General features: G+C 53.4%; 1 protein-coding gene across 1 annotated transcript in view; it reads right to left on the bottom strand.

The window, feature by feature from the left end:
- Positions 1-13,887: 13,887 nt before the first annotated feature.
- The window catches only part of TFCP2L1 (transcription factor CP2-like 1), a 49,447-nt gene continuing 41,124 nt past the window's right edge, over positions 13,888-22,210 (bottom strand). Inside the window, exons 11-15 of the mRNA XM_012644668.1 lie at positions 21,050-21,140; positions 19,907-20,010; positions 19,074-19,216; positions 15,324-15,375; positions 13,888-14,068 (exon numbers count right to left, since the gene is read on the bottom strand). Of these exons, the coding sequence (XP_012500122.1) occupies positions 14,022-14,068; positions 15,324-15,375; positions 19,074-19,216; positions 19,907-20,010; positions 21,050-21,140 (437 nt within the window). The 3' untranslated portion in view covers positions 13,888-14,021. The remainder of the gene's footprint in view (positions 14,069-15,323; positions 15,376-19,073; positions 19,217-19,906; positions 20,011-21,049; positions 21,141-22,210) is intronic.

Raw genomic sequence — 22,210 nt, forward strand, 5'->3', positions numbered from 1 at the left:
AGCGTGGAGAGCCACCACCTTGCCTCTCGGCCGCCCAGGACATACCTTCTGTTTACAAGTCCCTCGCAAATGCTTCTCTCTGAGAAACTGGCTATGTCAGCCCCCCTCTTCAGCCTCTCAGCTTCCTCAGACTTTGGGGGCAGGTCTGCGTTGACCTCACCTCAAAACACAGACCCATTCTTCAAACTCTTGAGTCACCAGCAACAAATAAAACAGTACCCAAAACACTACTTAGAACACACGGTTCTGCCCAGGGCCCCCATGGCCTCTTTCCGAAACTCAGATTAATTTCAAAACATAGACACCCCTCCCACGGGGGTACGGGGGAGCAGCAGGCTTTGAAATGGACGAGTCAGTCACAGCTGGACGGCTGGAGAGCCAGGGGCGGCAGGGGGTGCCTCCAGAGCTCCACCCTTGGTACAGCCCAGAAGAAAAAGCAGAGCTCTCCCTGAAGGTCATTTCCAGGAGGCCAGTCCTGTGAGCGTGGTTTTCCAGAGAGCGACAGTTGCCATCGTGAGGAATTCTAGGCCAAAAGCTCTAAGCAGCATGACAAAACACCCTCGCCATATCTATTCGTTCAGAATATTTATGTTTTTATTCATCTTCACAACACTTGTCTGAAGAGGTATTATCAGTCCTCATTTTAAACAAAGTAAATTCACACCTAACGAACGGTACCATGCACACTGGCTGAAGGGCACACCTACCACTCTGACTCAAACCGCACCAAAGCAAATTATGGAACCAAAACATGTGTACCCCCGTAACATTCTGAAATTAAAAAAGAAAAAAGGGACTTGACCTTTAGGGAGATTAAATGGCAAAGAGCCTGCAGGTGTCAGAGCCAGGTGCCCCCTTCCAGGTCAGCTCAGCTCTGACTCCACTTTCTCCCAGGAAGGGAAGAGTGAATGGGAGGGGTGTGCAGAGGATGGGGACCTGGCTTCCCGGGGGGCATCACAATAGGGGGCCAAGGACATCTGCACAAGTTGCAGTCTCTGGAGATGGGGCAAGCGGGTGAGGGCTGGGGCAGGACCCTGGAGCTCAGAAGCCCCCGGGGCCCAGAGGAAGAGCTGCACCTGAGCTGCCCCCCCCGTGGGCAGCAGCAGGGCCGGCAATGGGATGTTTGCGGTTGTGGAGATAGCCCATTCAGGGACCATAAACAGGCTGGGGACCCAGGGTCCACCGGCTGAGGCTGGGCTCCAAGCCGAAGGCTTCCCAAGCCAGCCCCCTGGCTGCGTCCCAGGCAGGTGAGTGGGTGCAGTGCTGGGAAGGAGGAAGTGGTTCCAGCCCCCGCTTTCCACAGGCCCCAAGAGCACAGTGGGGACGTGGGTGAGGTAGAGAAGAGATAACTGTGGTACGTAGCTGGGAAGGCGTCTCCCCACCTACCTAGACATCCCAGCATCCTCCCTCCCAGCTCAGAGAAGCGCCTTAGCCAGGATGCATTTGCTCCCTCCCATCAGCCTCCCTCCCTCCCAAGAGCCTCGAGGCACGTCAGAAAGACAGCAGTCCTTGGAGCTGACAGACCCGGTCAGAGCCAGGCTCTGTCCCCTGACCAGCTGGGGTCCTGGAGTGAGTTGCCCAGCCTCTCTGAGCCTCAGCCTCCTCGTGGGCACAGTGAGACTTTGACAACTGCCCCGAAAGGAGCACGACAAACTTTTCCTCTACGCTCTTACGTTCGGTGATTGGGGGCCTGTGAATTAAACTGACAAAAGCTAGATTAGCAAGAAAAAAGATGGATTTTTATTAATATGCCTCTGCGGGAGTTCACAGAAAATTGAGACTCAGGCGGAGGTCAGAATGTGGGACTTATATACCGTCTTAGGGGGAGTGAGCGCGAAGGGCAGTTATGGGAAAACAAGTTACTTTTCGAAAAGACATATGGGCCTTAGGAGAACAAATGCAGATGGGACAGTTTTAGGACAATGTCTGTTTAGGTGATTTCTTATCCGGGTGCCAGTGCTGACTTCTCAGATTCTCCCCCCTGGTGACAGGAGTCAATCGCCCTGGTTTCGAAACTCCCAGGGAGGGGATTTACTGCAACTGAATCCTGGGAGGCTCTGCTTTTAGGCAGATAAGGGGAGTTCAGAGAAAACAAACAAACAGAACCCCCTCATTGAAGTGGTACATTCTGGATCCCTTCAGAGGTCTACGAGGCACAAGGCAGGTCCCTTCCTGGGTCCCTTTCCCAGGCCCTTTTCACGCCAACCACTCAATGTCCCTGTGCCCATGCTTGGTCCTCTTCCCAGTCCCTACTCCCCCACCCAAACTCGCTGTCCTCTATCCCTGTTCTCTGTGCGTTAAGCTGACTTGCTCATCTGAAGTCCCACCGAGGCATGTCAGCTGGCCCAGCCAGCACAGGCTCTCCCTTGCGGGCCGTCGGATCCCATCCCCTCACCTGCCCAGCAACATCATTTACTCATTCAACAAACACTCCTGGCAGGCCCTGGGCTGGACTCCAGAGTGGCAGCAATTAGGCAGACCAACCTCTGTCCTCCAGGAGCTGCCCCCAGTGGGAGAGGCAGACAGACACGCTGACAGTTACAGCCCAGGCGCAGGAGCCCACAGGGCCCCCGAGGAAGAGCCCCGAGGAAGAGCAGGGCCTGGCAAGCTCTGTGACTTGTTGGTGCCAGGAATGACCTGGGCCCTCCCCTGATGCTCAAAAAGCATTTGTGGACAAAGGGAATGGAGGTAGAGGAGGAGCGAGGAAAGGAGGAAGGGAGGGAGGAGGGCAGAGGGACAGTGGCTGATTTGCCTCCATCCACCTTTCTCCTCTCCGGACTTGTGTTTGGGGCCAGCCCCTTCGCCTACTCCAAGTCAGCCTCTGCGCTTATCAGATATTCCAATAACTGTTCCTGCCCGATAAGCCCTCTCCAGATAACCCCTTTCCCTTGTAATTGAGTTTAAATATCGATCCACCCAATCAAGGTAGGTTAATATTCAACCCAACCGAGCTCTGGAAGCCTCCCGGCCACCAGGCTCTTCCCTGAAGAGACTACAAGGGGCTGAGGAGGGTGGCAGCAGGCGGGGGCACAGCCTTCCTGGAAAGCGTGTTCACAGGGACTTGGGTGGGGCGCTGCCCCTGGTGGGCTGGGTCACCCTGACGAGTCCTGTGTCTATGTCCTTGAGGTCTGTGTCTGGAGCACGGCAGCCCCAGCACCTGCCCTTCCTGGTGTGAGGACCAGGGGGGCGGGGGGAGCAAGTTCTGTTCTAGCCAAGGCTTAGCGGGGAGAACTTGCTCAGACACCTGTCCCGTGAAGATTCTGCTTCTCATCTTATAGTGTCCCCAGGCCACGAGGACTCCCCAGAGCCACATGGGCTGATTTCCTGCAAGGGCTGATTCCCTCAGGCTCCCGAGGGTTTGGTCCCTGTGAGTCAGTCTCCCAGGGCCCACCCCGTCTGACATCCTTCTGGTGGAACCTCTAGCCTACCTGGCAGAGGCCCAAACAATGGGTGCCCCCTCCCCCTTCCCACTGGAGACTTTCTCTGGACTTCCAAGTGGTCTCCGCAGTCAGTACTGCGGGAGCTGCTGCAGCCCTGGACATCCCAGGACTCAGGAGGACGCAGCGCTGCCACCGGCCCAGAGCAGACAGCAGAGTGGAGGGCTGATGGCCTCCGTGCCTGCACCTAGCAGGCTCCTCTGCCCATCTCCAGGGGGCTCCATCCACAGGTTCACAACTCAAATCAGCTTCCCCTACAGTGAGGACGGGAGGACCCTGCAGCTGTGACATAGCTCCTCAGGCTCTAGGTGACCTTGTGTCAACCAACCCTAAAGTCCTCTCGTCCTCCTCCCCCCGACCTTTTGTTCACACCTGGTCTGCACCATGAGTGACCCATTTCCCACTTAGTGGCTTCTTCTAGAAAGGGGGCAGGTGCCTCCTAGACAGTGGTTCCCAAAGTGTGGTTCCCACCGGCAGCAACAGCACCCCTGGGAACCTGTTAGAAACACAGATTCTCAGTCCCACCCCCCACCTGCCACTGAGTGGGGGACCCTGCGGGTGACACAGCCTGTGTCTCACGTGCTCTCCTGGAAGCTCTGATGCTCCAGGACACTGGCTTTCAGCCGGGGCCACCAGTCACCCCTGCCCAGTGAGCCACAAACCACGCAGCGACACCTCTGACGTCTTACAGGTTTCCTGTGTGCCAGGGCCGCTCGACACTCTTTCATTAAACTCGTTTATCTGTGTAACAATCCTACGAGGCAGGCATGAGTACCAGTCCCCACAGACTGATTTTATGGATGAGGAAAGCAAGGCACGGAGAAGTTAGGTGACCTCACGCAAGGTCACAAAGGCCGAAGCCAGATTTGGAGCCAGGCACTATTATCCACCACACCAGGGGTTCCCAAAGTGCAGTACCTGGACAACAGCGTTGGCATCACCTGGGAGCTTCTCAGCAATACGAATTCTCAGGCGGCGCAGCTCAGGCTGCTGAGTCAGAAGCTGCGGGCACGCTGCCCACCATCTGCCGGACAAGCCCTCGGGTGCTGTGGCTGAGCGGAGAACCACAGCGCTGCACCTGCTGTCTGCAAACCACACAGCCCAGGAAACACCCTGCGAGCTTCATGCCCACCCCCGGCTCGGGGAACGTCTGCTGGAAATGGACCATCTTGCAGGGTGGCTCTGCTCCCACCCGTGGGAGGCAGTGGGACCTCGGTCCAGGCCTCAATGGGTGCGCCCTGCTCGGGCCTGCCCAGTTATCCTGCAATTGACGGGAAGGAGCCCTGCCGCCCTGGGCCTCAGCTACCGGGAGGTGCCTCTGAGGACACACAATCCAGCTCCTTGTGTCTTCCTGGTTCGCGTCTGGGCTCCCTGTCGGGGCAGAGGCTGGGCAGGCAGGTGGGGCAGCCCCAGACGAACTAGAAAGGCAGGGTGGTGCAGGGTAACTCCCGGCTCTGGTGACCTTGACAAGCTCCCTAGTTACACTGTGAGCCCTTGAACGCAATCCCATTGCGAGAGGCTGAACGTTTGTGTTCCCTCCCCCAGTTCCTGTGTTGAAGCCTAACCTCCGAGGTGAAGGCATTTGGAGCTGGGGCCACAAATCACCTGGGAGGTGATTCAGTCGTGAGGGTGGAGCCCTCCTGAATGGGGTTAGTGTCCTTATAAAAGAGGCCCGAGGCAGCTCACTGGCCCCTTCCCAGGACGCAAGCCCTCACCAGCCACTGAATCTGCCGGCACCTCGATCCTGGACTTCTCAGCCTTCGGAGCTGAGAGAAATAAACACCTGTCGGTTATAAGCCACCCGGTCTGTGGTACTTTGTTACAGCAGCTCGAATGGGCTAAGACACCCACCGTGTCCCTTCTCACTGTAAGGACCTAAATGCTGCTTCCCACTGCGCTGAGAACACGCATCAGAACCTCTCGCAGTCTCTAAGGCCCTGTGTCGTTATAGCCAAAGGGCAGGGCGCAGCCCACCAGCGGGTGAGGAAGTCAAATTGGCAGGGGAGGCTGCAGAGCAGAGCACGGGCTGGGAGGGAGAGCGCGGGGTGGCCTAGGAAGGCTGGTGGGTGGCTGGTGAGGCTACAGCCCCAAGCCCCTGGGAGGTGATGAGGGACCGTGGGGGATGGCACCACAAACGTGCTGTCCAGCGTGCAGCGCGGCACACGGCTCATCACGCTTCGAAGACCCGAGCACTGCAGTCATGGTGGCTACTACCAATAAGCAAACCAACCAGAAAGTAACAAGTGTTGGCAAGAACATGGAAAACTTGGCATCCTTGGGCACTGCTGGTGGGAACGCAAAATGGTATAGCCCCTGTGGAAAATGGTAGGAAGGTTCCTCAACAAATTAAACACACAATCACCACGTGATCCAGCAACCCCACTTCTGGGTATGTATCCGAAAGAACTGAAAGCAGGGACAGGAGAGAGATTTGCACACCCACGTGCATGGCAGCATTCACGACAGCCGAAATGTGCAATGAACCCGAATGTCCTCTGACGCCTGGGTGGATAAGCAAACTGTGGCGCATCCACACAATGGAATACCGTTCAGCTTTAAAAAGGAAGGAAATTCTGATACACGCTGCATCGTGGAAGGACTTGGGGACATTATGCTAAGTGAAATAAGCCAGTCACAAAGACAAATATTGTATGGCTTTATATGAGGTCACCCGGGTAGTCGGACTCAGGGTCAGGAATCAGAATGGTGGGGGCCGGGGCCTGGGCGATGGGGTGGGGAGTTAGTGTCTGACGGGCGCAGAGGTTCAGGTCTGCGAGATGAAGGGTTCTGGAGCTGGACAGTGGTGATGTCTGCACGACAATGTGAATGCGCTTAATACCACTGAACTGGACGCCTAAAAATGGCTAAGGCGGTAAATTTTATGTTTTTGTACATTTTACCACAATTTTAAGAACAAAAAACAAAACAACTCGAGGCCTGAGTCACCGGGGTTTCTTACAAATGTGAGTTTTATTTGCAATCCGACCCAAGCGCAGGTCCCACATACAGATTTCTTGTCTGACAGCAGTACAGTAACAAGTGCAAAATATGCTTTATTTCAGGCACAAAAACAACGCGGCAGTATGACAACTCCAGGCTCGACGGCTACCTCCCCAGGACCCGTCACGCCCACGTGACCCACTTGAGGGCCACACAACCCCACTAGATACTCCCACCACCTTTAGAAAAGAGTCGCCCAATCTGGAGAAAGGCAGGGACGTTACATCTTAAGAAAGAAATCACTTTAAATACACGAACATTAGAGAACACAGCAACGACGCTTTCACCCAGCAAGGGGAGGGCTGGGGGGAGAGGTGCCCCAAACAGTCCCATTATCTTCTGTCTTTCACAACCAAACCCCACAAAGGTTTCCCCAGCAGAGCACACCCAGCCCAGCATAGAAGCCTCAGGACAAAGCCAGCGCCGCCTGTGAGTGAGCTTGTCCCTGTATGAGAGCGGGGCGTCTGGATGTGGGGTCCAGGGATGCTCCACCTGGCTCAGCCCCTCAGCAGCTGCAGGACCCTGGGCCCTCTCTAACTCCTCACCTGGAAAACCAGGCTACTGGGCCCCCCCCCAGAGCTGTGAGCTGCAGGAGGGATCGAAGCAGACGGGAGCAAAGGCAGGGAGCACAAAGCCTGGCTCCCAGGAGAGGCCGCAGCTCCTTCCTAACGGGGGACTGGGTCGCACAGCAGGATGTGGCCGTCTGCACACGGAGGAAAGAGGAGGGAAGATGAGAGGGGTCCAGAGGCTGGACAAGCCGGGGACCTGGATCTCCCCAGCTGGACACTGGGCCACACCCTGCGGGACTCCCTCCACGTGGCACACTCTCCTGTGAAGATGTGCTGCCGGCGCCGTGTACAACCAGGACGGGCACAAAGGGCAGGCCCAGGCAACCCTTGTGGAGGGCCAAAGGAGTCATCCCTCGAAACCACCAGGCTGAGGCCACCCTGAGCAGTCCCTCAGCAGGAAGAGCAGCTGGGCACATGGGGAGGGGTTTGCTGGCCCCAGAGAAGCCAAGAGGTCCTCAGTCCCCAAGGCACTAGGTGGAGGTGAGACCAGGCTGCCCCTGTCCCAGGGCAGGAGTATTCCAGTGACCAGGTCAGGGGGCTGCCACGCACCACAGCTCGAAAGCCCCTCCCCACGCAGGGCCCTCTCCCATCATCCCCTAGGGTCCTGGCCAAAGGCCCAGCAGATCCCCAGGAACAGGGGAGCAGGCCAGGAAGTGGGGAAGCAAAGGACTCTATTTCCCACTGAGGGGCTGGGATGGGCTCTACAGGAGCCAGGCGGAGGCCAGAACCTTCCAGGGAGGGCTCGACAGCCACAGAGGAGGCAAGACATGTGGCAGGCAGGGCAGATTCAGAGACTGCTCATCTGAATGCTTCTCTTGCTTCAAAGCTCAAAATTTAAAAAAAAAAAATTTTTTTTTAAAGTCCTTATTGTCTGAGACTTTCTTTAAATGATCCCAAGGGGAGAGCAACGGAGGCCTAGCTCAGTGGTGGGCAAACGTTTTCTGTAAAGCGCTGGAGAGTAAACGTTTCAGGCTTTCAGGGCCAAGAGGCAAAACCGATATGGTGTAAGAACAATAGAAAGTAATTTCCATAATTTTGTTGGTGTGTGTGGGGGGTTGCACTTCGTTTAATTGGGTTCACAGACAGCGTCCCTATAATTAAATCAATGGCAATAGCAGGCAGTGGGCTGCGCTGGCCACCGTTTGCTGACCCCTATGAGGGTGAGCACCTGCTGATAACCGAAGTGTGATGATGGGTATGGGCTGATTATACTGTTCTCTCTTCGGCCAAGGCCTGAACTTTCCCTGGCCCCTGCAGCCCACCCCAGGGCTCCTCAGCACAAAGGGCACGAGGATGGGCCACACGCTGGCCCTTTGGTGGGGGCAGTTTGGCTGCCCAGATGGCAGGGCTGGCCAGCCCTCCCCACCTTGTCCCCCAGCTGCCCACGCTTCAGAGCTACTTCCTAGGGACACTGCCTTTAGAAGGCCCCCAAATGGCAGAGGGGGGTCAGCACAGGAGCTGCCACGCGGATCTGTTAGCTGTTACCCACGGGGGTCGGGGGACAGAGGAAAGCCCAGAAGGAGCCTTTGCAGAGAGGTCTGGATGCTTAGCAGGGGGTTTAGGAGCTCTCAGGGTGCCCCTAGGCAGGTGCCAGGAATGGCGCCTGGGGTGGCCTCACCAGCATCTCACTGGCCAACTCGTCTGGTAACATGACAGAGGATGCAACCCGAAGGGCGAAGCGCCTGCAGGAGGCAGTCGCGTGCAGGACCGACTCCAGGGACCTCGCCCTTGGGGGTCCTTGCTTGGTGTGGCTCAGGCTCCTAGAAGAGCTGGCTTCGGGGGGCACCCCTCTAACTAGGGCAGCCAGCTTCACCCACAGGGCCCTCCCAGGAGTGTCACGTAAGATCAAAAGGGCATCATCTGGCTCCGAGGGAGCTTGTTTTCCCCAAATGCAAAGGTCTCCACACCTTGCTAAGCTGAGGCCGTCCCTGACTGTGCTCACGGCAAACACAGAAGCGAGGAAAGACACCAGCGTGCGCGCACACATCCATGACGTAGCTCCGGACCGGGCCACGCTGTGTGCGGTCTCCGGCTGGCAGGGAACACCTGGGGGCCCGTAAGTGTGCTGATGGAACAGTGAGCCCAGGTAGCAGCTAGGGCTGATTCCTAAACACACGCGACAGAGACGCTCTGACTCCCGTGAAGATGGGCACAGCCTCGCAATGCAGGAGCACTGGCGGCACCGGGAACAACCAGGACGGGCACACACAAAGGTCACCTGCCCACTGCAGGATTTCGATGGAAATCAGGAAAGCCCTGGTGACCGCGGATTCACACTATGACTGGCCAGCACAGATGGCAGGTCTCCAAGCCTGTATTTCTAAGGGGGTTGGGGGAGGGGAGCAACAGACCCAGAGAGGCCAAGAGATTCATGCTGAATGGGGGTCTGAAGCCTTGGACCCCGACTCTCAGTCCCCTGCCGGTCCCTCCTCCTGCACCTCAGGCAGGGCCAACATCTACTCCCCCACCCCTAGCCCTCCTCCGCTTCCCGCCATCTCTGACGGCCTAGGGGCTTTCTCCCTCCGCCCCACTGACAACAGCATAAGGCGCTTTTCCATTGATTTCATTAACTCGTTAATGATTTTCAGATCTTCAGTTACTCAGGCCAGCCCCTGAAGCAACGCTGGACTTGGAAATTTGTGACCGGACTTGGAAATTGGAAATTTGTGACCGCTGCTCAGCCGGCTCCAGGGCGCTCCGGGTAAAAACCCTCTCTGGGTTAACTGCCCTGCCTAAGGGGCCGGCGCTGCCTGGGCCAGAGGTCACTAGGGCAACGCCTGACCTTTGTTTCGGACCCCAAGCCAAGGCTTTGACCTCCCCACCCCATCCTGCCCCTTCCAAAGGCACACAAATCCTATTGTCCCCCCTACTCAACAGCCTCTGCCCCTTGATTGTGAAGCTGCAACCTGGTAAACAGGAAAAGGTTTATCACAGCCCTGCAAACAGACACTTGTCCAGCAGGTAGACAAAGGGTGAAGAACTCAGCTTTGGGCTTCTGGTACAAGATGGCGGCCTGAGCACACGTCTGTCTTCTTTCCCTCCAGGGATCACTTTAAAAAGCTGCTGCTACCAAGGAGAAGCCACAGCTGGGGGTGGGAGGGGAGGGCCCCGGGAGGAGCTGTCCAGACCTCTGGACTCAGAGCTCACAGGAAAGACTGGAAAGGAGTGGGAAGTCTACAGCTTTTCTGTGCTTTAATCAAATGAAAAATAAAACCTACAGCTCCGATGCCTCTGGAAGGGTCAAGCTGCTGAATTAGGCAGCTGAGACATTTTGGTGCCAAATTACCATGTATGCCCCTTTTTAGTATCTATTATATTCCATTCCTTTGTAAGCTACGAGATTTAACTATAACCATTAGAGCAGAGCAGATGCCAGGAGGCGTGTCAGAAAATGCAATACTCGACTAACAGCAAACTTAAGGTAACTGACCTTTATTAGACCCTCTTTTGGAATTAAGTAAAATATCAGCCACCACATTTCTTTTGAGAATGAAAATGCAGCCTGCCACCACTTGGCATGGGTAGTAGCATCACTTAGGTACAGTGACTACAGACGCCCCGAAGGGCCACCGTCCATTCCTGCGTCTTCCACTAATTGGGCTGTGTGACCTTGAGCAAATTATTCCACTTCTATATGACTCAGTTTCCTCGTGACTCAAAAAGGGAAATAATTGGTCTTGACTAGTGTGTGGAACTGGAACACGCACCAGGCAAGGCTGCGGAACATCAGAGACGCATGACCCAGTACTGCTGAGACAGGTAAAGGGGGAGGCAGCAAGAATAGGACAGAAAGGCAGCTGTAAAAATGGTGGGACCAAACAAGGACTGAATTAAAAAAAGAAAAAAGGGAAGCTTCCGAATGACAGCACCAAGTCCCAGGAAAAAAGATCCAGGAAGAACCAGTGACCTTTAGCAAGGGTGCTAAGACAACTCCACAGGGATGGGGAAAGAACAATCTTTTCAACAATCAGTGCTGGGACAAGTGAACATCCACATGGAAAAGGATGAAGCTGCACCCCTACCTCACACCATATACTAAAATTAACTCAAAATGGACCAAAGACCATTGTGAGAACTCTAAAAATTCTTAGAAAGAAACTTAGGCATAAATCTTCTTGACCTTGGAAAAGGCAATGGTTTCTTAGACATGGCACCAAAAGCACAAGTGACAAAAGAAAAAATAGGTATCTTAGACATCATCAAAATTAAGGCCAGGCACAGTGGCTCATGCCTGTAATCCTAGCACTTTGGGAGGCCCAGGCAGGAGGATTGCCTGAGGTCAGGAGTTTGAGCCTGAGCAAGAGTGAGACACCACCTCTACTAAAAATAGAAAAAAATTCACTGGGCAACTAAAAATAGAAAAAAAAAATTAGACAGGCATGGTGGTGTACACCTGCAGTCCCAGTCACTCAGGAGGCTGAGGCAGGAGGACCACTTGAGCACAGGAGTTTAAGGTTGCTGTGAGCTAGGCTGATGCCACAGCACTCTAGCCTGGGCAACAGAGCAAGACTCTGTTCTCAAAAAAAAAAATTAACTTTTGTGCTGCAAAGGACATCACCAAGAAAGCAAAGGCAACCCACAGAATGAGATAAAATTTTTACAAATCATAACTCCGATAAAAGACCTGCATCCAGAATATATTATACAAAGAACTCATACAACTCTATAATAAAGACAACCCAATTAAAAGTGGGCAAAGTATCTGAATAGACATTTCTCCAAAGATATACAAGTGGCCAATAAGCACATGAAAAGATGCTCAACATCGCTAGCCATTAGGGAAATGCAAATTAAAACCATAACAAGATACCACTTCATACCCACTAGGAGGCTATGATCAAAAAGACAGATAACAGCAAGTGTTGGCGAGGATGTAGAGAAATTGAAACCCTCATACACTGCTAATGGGAACATAAAATTGTGTAGCTGCAGTGAAAAACAGTTGGGCAGTTCCTCAAAAAGTTAAACATAGTCACTACATGACCTAGAAACTCCACTCCTCTGTATATTCCCAAAAGAAACTAAAACATGTCCATATAAAAACTTGTACAAATATGTTCATAGCAGCATTATTCATAATGGCCAAAAAGCAGAAATAACCCAAATGTTCTTCAACTGATGACCAGATAAATGAGCGTGGCACGTCCCTACGGTGAGATACTATTCAGCAACGAGGGAACAAGTGCTGACACACGCTCAACTTGGATGGCCCTAGAAACATCACACCACGTGAAAGAGGACAGTGACAAAAGGCCGTATCGTATGATTTCATACATATGAAATGCCCGGAATAGGTCAATGTTACACAGAAAGTAGACCCCTGCTTGCCTTGGACTGGTGGGGTTGGGGGAAGTGATAGCCAAAGGGCACAGAGTTTCTTCTGGGAGTGATCAAAATGTTCTAAATTGACAGTTCTGTGAATTGATTGTGATTCTGTGGATCACAATCAATTCTAAAACCCATAGAACTGTACACTGAGTAAATTGTATGCTGTGTGAAGTATATCTCAACAAAGCTGTTAGTCAACCCACTCCCTCCACCCCACTGTAAAGGGAAAATGAATCAGGAGCACCATGGCTTTTATCCTAACATAACTGTAACAGAGCCCCTTCCACTCTCAGAAGTGTCCTGGTTTATATGACACGTCTGTATCATTACTCTATCACTATAATGGTATCTGCAGGTGCCCCTCTAGGCCTTAGTTTGCCCATCTACAAAGTAAGGTTTACCCGATTCTAACAAGCTTGGAGACTAGCACTACATTCCCCGAAAGCTTCACTGAGAAGCTGTGAAATCCATTCAGGTAGTCACAGGGTTCACCATGGTTTGGTAGATGAACCCAAATTAACAAAAAGCTACAGCCCTAGGCCAGTAGAGATCACCGGGTCCCAGAGCACGACAAAGACTAATTTCTGAGTCTGCCAGTTACTGATACTTAAATTTCCCGTAGATAGGCCATTAAGAAAGGTGATCCAACCATTTCATTACAGGCAAAATACCCTAAAGATAACCCCTACAAATGAAAAAAGATAAAAAATGTAAATGAGGGGCTCCCACAGAAAATACAACGTCCCTAGGAAACTTGGCAAATTCAGCAGTGGTTAACCAAGGTCTGCTCTTGGTATTATAATAGTCAAGGTCATCTGAAGATGCAATGGCATGCTCATTTCCTAGTCCTTCTCACCCATGGTTGCTCAGGGAGGTCACTCAAGAGGAATCACTTTGTTCTCATCCCTTTTCTACTCATGAGAATGTGCCTGAAAATCATCTTTTTCTATTCCCACCTAGACCCCCTTCAAGGGCCTCAGAATTAGCATCTGTGAGAAAGGCTGAGCACGTCCGCTGTGGTGTCCACCATGGCAATGCAGAGATATGAGTGCATCTTCGGGCTTTGCAGCAGATCCTCAGAAACAAGGTCAAGGTGAAAGAGGTATAAGGCACAGAATAACCCCACTCCCATCAAATCATCCAAGAACAGGAAGGAGGGATGCTCACCAGGGTCCCTGAGGAGGGAGGCACCATGCAAGCAGGAGAATGAGGGCAAACTGCTCCCGTGGAGCCAGCAATACAGAACGTGGAGCCACCTGCCAGAGACACAGGTGCAGGTGCAGGGGGAGACAGAGCTTTCTCTGGAGGCAGCACGGAGGCCAGCAGGGACCAATTCAGGGGGCACCCAGATGCCCAATGAGCCTCCAACCAAAGGGCAAGGGGTTTCAGAGAAGATGCCCCCACTGTTTGCCTCTTTAGAATATCAGGGTTGGACCAACAAAAAGAACAAGGAAGGTCTCCAAAGCTGAAGGCCAGGGGAAGGAGAGAACAGCCACTGGCTTCCTGCACCCCTGTCTCTGTCCACAGGCTTCTTCTGGTTGACGGTCTGTAGCCGTCACAGACTGGGCAGGGTCCCTCCTAGCCTCAGCTGGCCTGGTGAGGCCGCAGCGGACAGTGGGGCAATTTCTACATCCAAGGGGGGTCCGTGGGGCTGGGAGTTGGAGGCAGGTGCATGTCCTACTTCTGCTCAGAGTCCACATTTCAGGATGATGTGGTAGCCGTCGTTGCTCTCGGCTGCAAGAGAGAAACACCAGGCACGTTTCACAGGAAGAAAGGCGCAGCGCCACAGTATCGGGGAGTCCCGAAAGGCGTGGTATTAGGGCATCAGCAGAGATTGCAAAAATGAGGCTGCATAGAGCAAAGTGTGGGACAGAAGCAGGGATTTCAACACATGCCTTGGCATCTGCCTTGCTTAGCTTCTTTTTCACAATGGGTCTTTCTACCGCAGCCAGAGGCCCAAGGACGAAAGAAAGGACCTACGCCCAAGGAGGCTGTGGACAAACCGTGGCCCTCGGGGGTGTTGTGGCCCCGGGCCCTTAAAGGCACCTGTTGCTAGATCCACAGAACAGGGAGGAAATGGCCTCGTCTGGTTCAGGGTCTATGACCCAGTCAGAAGACTTTTGTTCTGACACACCCCACATGCATCCTCCCAGCCCTCAGGAAGGTCACGGCAGGTCTTTCTCTACCTTTCGTAAATAAACTCACATTCCTGGCCCACGAGCTCTTTCTCGGCAGTGCAGGCAGGCTGACGCCCTCTTAGCACAGGCCCGTGTCCCCCCCCTCCCCACTTGGCCTGCAGGCTCGGCTGCATCCAGGTTTGATCTTCCTGGACACCCCCAGGAAAACGTGGATACACCTTGTTTCTACTTGACACTCAGTTCGTGGAGAAGAAATTGCCTGGCCCAGGGTTTCCCTTTCAGAAGTGACTTTGGGGCCAATCTCACTAGTTCTGGCATTTCTGGGGCTAGGTTTCACAGAAAGTTTGTGTCTTCTTTTTTCCAAATGCTTTTCCCAGGTAAGCATTCCCTGGAGGGGCCCACCATGCAGGCAGGCCCCACCCATCCACCTGGCTCCCCCAGCACCCCGAGGGACCCGGCCCACATGCTTCTTTTTTTTCCTTTTAATTATTTTTTTCTTTTTTAAGAGACAGGGTCTCACTCTGTCACTCAGGCTGGAGTGCAGTCACACAATCACAGCTCACTGTAACCCCGAACTCCTGGGCTCAAGCAATCCTCCCACCTCAGCCTCCTGAGGAGCTGGGGCTACAGGCGCACAAACCACACTCAGCTGATTTTTTTTAACATTTTGTAGAGATGGGGTCTTGCTACATTGCCCAGACTGGTCTTGAACTCCTAGGCTCAAGCGATCCTCCTGCTTTGGCCTCCCAAAGTGCTGGGATGACAGGCATGAGCCACCACACCTAACCCACATGCTTCAGTTAAACAGGAAAGTGGATGGGGTAGGGGGGAGAGAGAGGCAGGGTCTTTACCTTTTAATGTGCTGAGGACAAAACAAGATTCATCTTGGAAATTCTGCACCATCTAAAAGGGAAAAGAGAGGACATGTTCCCTCAACCATGAGTTCGAAATCTTGAAAGGCTCAGTCAGCTGCACAGGGCGGCAGAAACAACTCTGCCACGGTGTCTGCAAATGCAGGCACACAGCTCTGCTACAAAATTCACTGGAAAAATGATGAGACAGAATCAGTGTGGGACAAGTAGCAAAACCCTGAAAGTACAGGATGGAAAGCGGCCTGGAAGGGAATCAAGATATGACCATTTAATACAGGACTGTAGTTTTTGTTTGTTTGTGCTGGTTTTGCTTTTTCTTAGTCTGCCTTCCAATCCCTATAATGGAGACATTATAAGAATGTCTATGGGCAACAGATAAAAGAAAAAAACTAAATAAAATGTTTTTTACAACATGAACCTTGGTAATTAGTAACACCTACACATCAGGTCCCACCAGGACAAAATAGGAAGGAGGGTTCCCTCCCTATGTCTATATTTGAGGCAGGAAACTAGCGATTACTCACGAGCCACGTCTCTGGAGTTGTAATTTTGATTAACTACCCAAGAACCTTGGACAAGTCAACCTTTTTTTCTTTTTGTCTCCATAGCTCCATCTGTAAAATGTGGTTGTTTGAATGATAACAATATAACCAGGACATAGCAACAGGAACCAGCTTCCACAGCCGGTGGGAATGTAAATCTTTAGAAAACTGCCCATATGGCCTAGTAAAGATGGCCACACACATTCCCCCACAAGGCTCGTGCCCTAGATAAACTCCTGCATGTGAGCACACAAAGACTTGCTTAAGAATGGTTCGAGCAGCACTGCCTGCACTAACACACAACTCCTAACAGCCCCCGTCAATCAACAGCAGAAGCATGGGCCAGTTGTGATCTAATCATATTCTGCTCAGAGGTGCCAACCAGCTCCAGCTGTATATTCAACATGCGGGAATCTCAAAAATATAATGTGCAATGAAAGAGGAAAGTCACAGAAGAATATACTATTATTCCACTATATAAAGTTTTAAAATAGACAAAATTAAACTATATTGAAGAAGAAGAGGGAATGATAAATACAAAATTCAGACTGGGAGGTGGAGGGGATTACGAACATATATGAGCCACAAAGGGGCTTCTAACATAACATTCTAGTAATTTGAGTGCAGGTACATGGGTACTTTAACGATTTTTTAAATTGTACAAATAAGTTTTATATACTCTTTCCATATGTGTGCTGCATTTCACAACATACATTTAAAGACTATTAAAAATATATATGTGAACATACACACAACACACATACTGGCCAGCACAATAGCAAACCCCCTTTCCAAATGTAAAAAAACCCGTCCACATTTTATTGCCTGCCCTGGATTATTGCCTCAAATCTTACGAATCCATCCACCTGTCAACCCCTGCCCCTCCCCGCCAGCCTAATGATGCGTGAAGTACATTTATTCTATACTGCTGGCCTGCTCCATCTAGGACTCTTGGCAGCCCAGCCACTTGGGCATGCGAAGCCCTAGGCAGAGCCCACACTGGCTTAATCAGTAACTCCCTTGTTTAATTAAGTGCCCCTGCACCCCAGGGGCCTGCTCCGCGGCTGGCCAGGCTGCCTCCGGTGCTCCGGCAATTAAGAACCAAAGGTTTCCAACTGATTCGGGTTAAGAGGCAAGGAGACTTTGGGGAATAAGAATCTCCTACTTTAGCCAAGGTGGCATTTGAGTTCTGTTCTCCGTTCCACTTGCTTAACTGCCTACTCTGCACGGGGCAAGCCGGGGAAGGAACTTCCTTCAGGGACGCACGAAATGGCAAGGCTTCCTCACATTCTTGGCTTTTGTCTTCATAAAAAGAAATGCATTTTGCACTGCAAAGTGACAAGCTTCTGTGCCACTACAACACCCACTGCTCAGGGCACATGCACCTTCCTGGCTACTCTTAAAGTAAGCTCGCAAGTCATGAACCGCGGGCTTCATTGTCCTTATTTGTAACACGGGGTGGAAAAAAAAAAAGGCCGCATTAGATTTGAATGGAATGATATAAAAGGAATTCTGAAATGGTGACAAAAATAGCAAGCTGCATGTCAATGTACCGCTGGGTCTTTGCCGTGTTTTTTTAAAACCCACACCTGCGCGCATTAGGGCACGCACAGACATGAGCACAGAAAGTTACCTGGCAGAATCACAAACCTGCTATCAATTCCTCTAGGAGAAAAGAGTGGGGAAGATAAGGGGTTTGCACATTTGTCTCCTGCTCCTCTATATTGCTTAATTTCTCACACTAATTATGAATGCCTTTTAATTAAAAAGGAAGGAAAAGTTCACCTTGCCGCCCTCCATGAAATGCTCGTGAACATTAAAGGGCTCTGGCAGTTGTAATGACAAGTGGCGATAGGATTAATACTAATAATAGCGACTTACGAAATACACAGACCCTTGAAAGCCTCACCTGTACACGTCCCCAAATCTAAAAAGATCTCTCCACCACTTGCTCTCCAAAATAACAAGTGCCCAGCACGAGCACGTCAGCGACAAGATCCATTGCTTATGTGGTGTCTCCCGGTACCTGATGCTCTGCTCTCATTTTATCCTTACTGCAACCTGTCTGATGGGTATATGCATCCCCATTCTGCAGATGGGGAAACTGAGGCACAGAAAGGTTAAGTAAATTTCCCCAAGATGGCTCAGCTAGGAGGCAGTTCTAGGTACAACTCCAAAGTCCACATTTTCTCTACTTTTACCAGCCACCATGCTTGTACGCAATTTCCCCTATAATCCTCAACACAGAGGATTTCAGAGTTCCCACAACTGGCTTAGGGTCTGCTGGGGGCTGAGCTGGGGGTTCAGAGTCCCTCCCCAGCTCCCACCAGCACAGCTCCGAGCTTAAAGGCTTCAGTTCAGGAGGGGTTGAAAACCCTGCAGGCAGAGTACTGGGTTCCCACCACAGCTCCACCCTTGCCAAACGTGTAACCTGTGCAATTAGCCTTTCCGGGCCTCAGTTTCCTACAGCATCCACCTCCTACGGAGGCAGTCAGGATTAAAGGGTTTGCTATGAGGGCTTACTACGGTGGCCAGGACACAGAAGCACTCCACCATTGCTGGCACGTGTTACTACTATTATTAGGAGGAAGGGGTCGAGGGCAGAGCAAACCGAAAGCCTCTGTTCTAAATGCGCAAGGAATGCCTAAACTTGCCGGCAAGCCTGTTCAATAGCCCTCTCCTTGGCCATGAGTGGGACAGACCCAGGAAGGCTGTGGCACCCTCATCACTCAGCAGAGGCCTCTGCTCTCCTCTCCCAAAAGGCACAGCCTCTCTGCCACCCAGCCCCCAACCCACTTTGCCTCTCCCTGGGGCCTGCGTCCCCTAACGGGAGTGCCCTCTGCCTGGCGCCCGCGCCCCCCTAACGGGAGTGCCCTCTGCCTGGCGCCCGCGCCCCCCTAACGGGAGTGCCCTCTCCCGACTTCCACAGCCCTGACTGCAGCACGTCTGGCGCAGGGGTGGAGTCTGCGCTCCTGGCTCCTGCATGGCACCAGCCACAGAAGGGGTGACGAGTGGCTACCCAGCAGGACAGCCATTCAGACCAAGATAGCCACAGCAGCCGAGAGCAGGTAGATAGACCCGCCTGTCACCAAGCCCCCAGAGTGTGTTTCTGTTGCAGGGGTTCTGATGGCCCCCGACCCCGCAGCCCAGAGCCCCTCACCAGGGCTGGCCGGGCGGGAGCCCTCACCTCGTTGCTCACCACCACGTGGATGCCCGTGGGGCCCTGCCGGTACACTCGGTGGATGTGCTGGGGGGAGATGCTGTACAGGTTGGCGATCTTCTCAATCAACTCCAAGGTGGTCAGCTCTTCCAGGAAGATGGCGTGGTACACTGGGGGAGGGGAACAAGGCCTGCTTTCTGAGTGGCCACTAAATCAGCACGAGCCTGCCCACACCCCTCCAGCCACCCTGAGAAAGCAGTGAGTCTGCAAAGGATGCTCATGCCCAGGGCAGGTCGGCAGGACCAGGCTGTGACTCTCTTCCTCTCTCGGGGCACTGATGGGAATGTAGAGATTCTAGCCTGGCGCCGGACCAGTGACACCCAGCTGGCCGTGCAGGGGCACCTGGCGGTTCTGACAGCAGCCAGATGTGCACCCACACAGGGGAAAATCTTGTGTCCCTTTTTCACTCTTTCCACTCACTGTTTGAAGGGTTATTGGATGGCCTCATGTGGCCAAGAGTGACATTAAAGATAACTGGTCCTCACCCTTTTCTACAAAAAACCCCACATTCCATTCGAGCACTGTGACCCCCAGGGGAGAAGGGGGCACCAGGGGGCACTGCTTTGTCAGCAAGTTGGAGATACAGCGACGCTGACGCTGGCAACACTGCCTTAGACACCGCCCACGCCGCAGGGCCAGCAGGAGGGCAAACCCGTACTGCGTGTGGAATCCAGGAGACCAGCCGTCCCCTACAGGGGAGGCCCGCATAGTCGCCGGAAAGGACCGAGGCCGGACCTCGGGCTCGGAAGCCAGGCCACAGGGTCCGACGTCTGGGTCCCGGCTCTGCCCCCGCAACTCACCACACAGGCTGCTGTCCCCGCTGCCCTCCCGCTTCTGCTGCAGGGCCACTCGGTTCTGCTCCAGCTCCTGACAGACATAAATGGTCATCTTCGGCCTCACATTCCTGGAGGGAGGAGACAAAATAGAAAGCAGGTGTGGTGAACCCAGCGCTGTTGTTCCAGAATGTTCCAGGATGGAAACAGCAGTGTGCGGAGCTTGGGAAGGAAGAAAGACCGTGGTGGGGATGGGGAACGCCGGTCATGGTTGGCGTCTGCCTAGAAGCCAAGGGGCGGGCCCTTCCCTGCTCCTGCAACCTGCCGAGGGGGTGCTCCGCCCAGAACACGAATCTCAAGACACGAGGCATTTTCCAGGCACTATTAGAGCCAATGTCGACTCTATGTCAGGCCGTTCTCAGAACTGTACGTGCACATCTCGTGTTGCCCACACACAGCCTGCGAGGGAGCTGGGACAACCACCCTCGTCTCAGATCAGGGAACTGGAGCTCACTGTTTCCCCCGCTGCACAGCACAGAAGAGGCAGATCTGGGGTTCGAACGCAAGCACTCTCTCTGTCACTATAAAATTGAGCTATATGGGGCTATTACAATTTAAATTCACCAAAGTTAAATAAAATTTAAAACTCGGTCTGTCCATCACATCAGCCTCGGTTCAAGTCTCGGCAGCCACACGTGGCCAGTGGCTCCTGTAGTGGGCAGCGCAGCTGCAGCCCACGGCCGCCATGGCAGGAAGGTCTGCAGAATGGCACTGCTCTGGCGTCTGCCCTGGAACTGCTGCGAGATGCCAATTGACCTTCCCCAATCCACGGCTGCCCAGGGAAGAAGGCAGCTCGGGGCCCAGGGCAAGAGGCTACAGGGCTGAGATCCAGAGGCCAAGACTCGCATAAAAACAAAAACAGGAAGTGGCTTCCAGGCAGGGGTTGCACTGGCTGCAACTCCCGGGTGTGTCTCACCCCCCTGCTGCAGCCTGTGGCCCTCTCCCCACACTCGTCCTGCTCTCGCAGCCACACTGCAGGAAGGGCTCTGCCCAGGGACCCGTCCCCACCAGCCAGCCCACCGCCGTCCAGGAGGCTGAGGTTGGGGCTTCCCGCCCTCACGCGGCTAGGCAGTGTCCTCCGGCCAGCTTCCCAGAGCAACCCATACCCACCTGCCTTTGATGGCATTGAAGAGCCGGATCCCGTCTGCAGGACCACAGATCTGCACCAGATCATCTCGGGACATCTTCAGCAAGTCAGCACCTAGGCAGGACAGCAGGCCTGTCGGTTACGTGGGACATGGAGGAAGAACTCCACCCCCTGCAGATCCCACACTGCGGGTGGGGGTGGGCACCAGACATCCCAGAGAGAGAGAAACGGCAAACAGCTAAACGATATCAGATGGTCACAGCCCAGGAGATGTCAGTGCTCACAAAAGCGAGGAGAACAGAAGCCGATAGGTGCTCATGCCTGTGCCTGCCCCCACTGCTTTAATCCGTATGGGCGTATAATGTGTGCATAGATTTCTTCGGCACGTGGCACTGGCTACGTGTGCATCTCTGTATACGCAAGTACACGGTTGCTGTATGCTGACAATCTGAATACGCCCGGTACCCAGCACGCAGACCGAGAGGCAGAACATCACCAGCCTCCCACAGGCCCGTCCTGCCGTCACTCCCCTCCACCTCTGGGGACGCATCCTGCTGTCTTGCAGTGCAGACGAGTCTTGTGTGTTCTCTGAAGTTTATGTACGCAGACTTGAACGGCAGGCACTCTTCCAGAGCCGGCTTCCCTGCCTCCAGGTCACGTTTCAGGCTTTATTCATGCCGAATATAGTTGGACTGTTCACGCCCATTCCTATCAATCATTCACTGCGTGAATATACCACAATCCACATAGTCGCTCTCATGGATGGGCCGTAGGGGAGCTTCCAGGCTGGGGCTGTTATGAACAGGTTCTGTGAACATTCTTAGCCTTGTCTGTGGTCAGTACGTGTGTGCGTGTCTGCCGGGTCTACCCCAAGAGCACCGCTGGGCCCTGGGCCCACTTGTGTTTGTCTCCAGCAGACACGGCCTGAGAGTCTCCCGCGGTGCTGCGTCCCGTGTAGGAGGACCGGCCCATGCTAAAGGACACAGGAAGGCACTGCCTCATGGCGACAGAGGAGAACAGTGGGGTAAGAGGTGAGCACAGCATGAGGGCAACCCCTTTTCTCAAAGCCCAGTGGTGCCCCAGAGCCTGAGCCCACGTGGACCGTCCAAGGTTCAAGTGTGACATCAGCCTCTGCTGAGAACCTGCCCACAGCCACGGTTCCCACCCTTCCTCCTGCCACAGCA

This window comes from Propithecus coquereli, unplaced genomic scaffold (assembly GCF_000956105.1).
Source record: "Propithecus coquereli isolate 6110/MARCELLA unplaced genomic scaffold, Pcoq_1.0 Scaffold217, whole genome shotgun sequence".
NCBI lineage: Eukaryota > Metazoa > Chordata > Mammalia > Primates > Indriidae > Propithecus > Propithecus coquereli.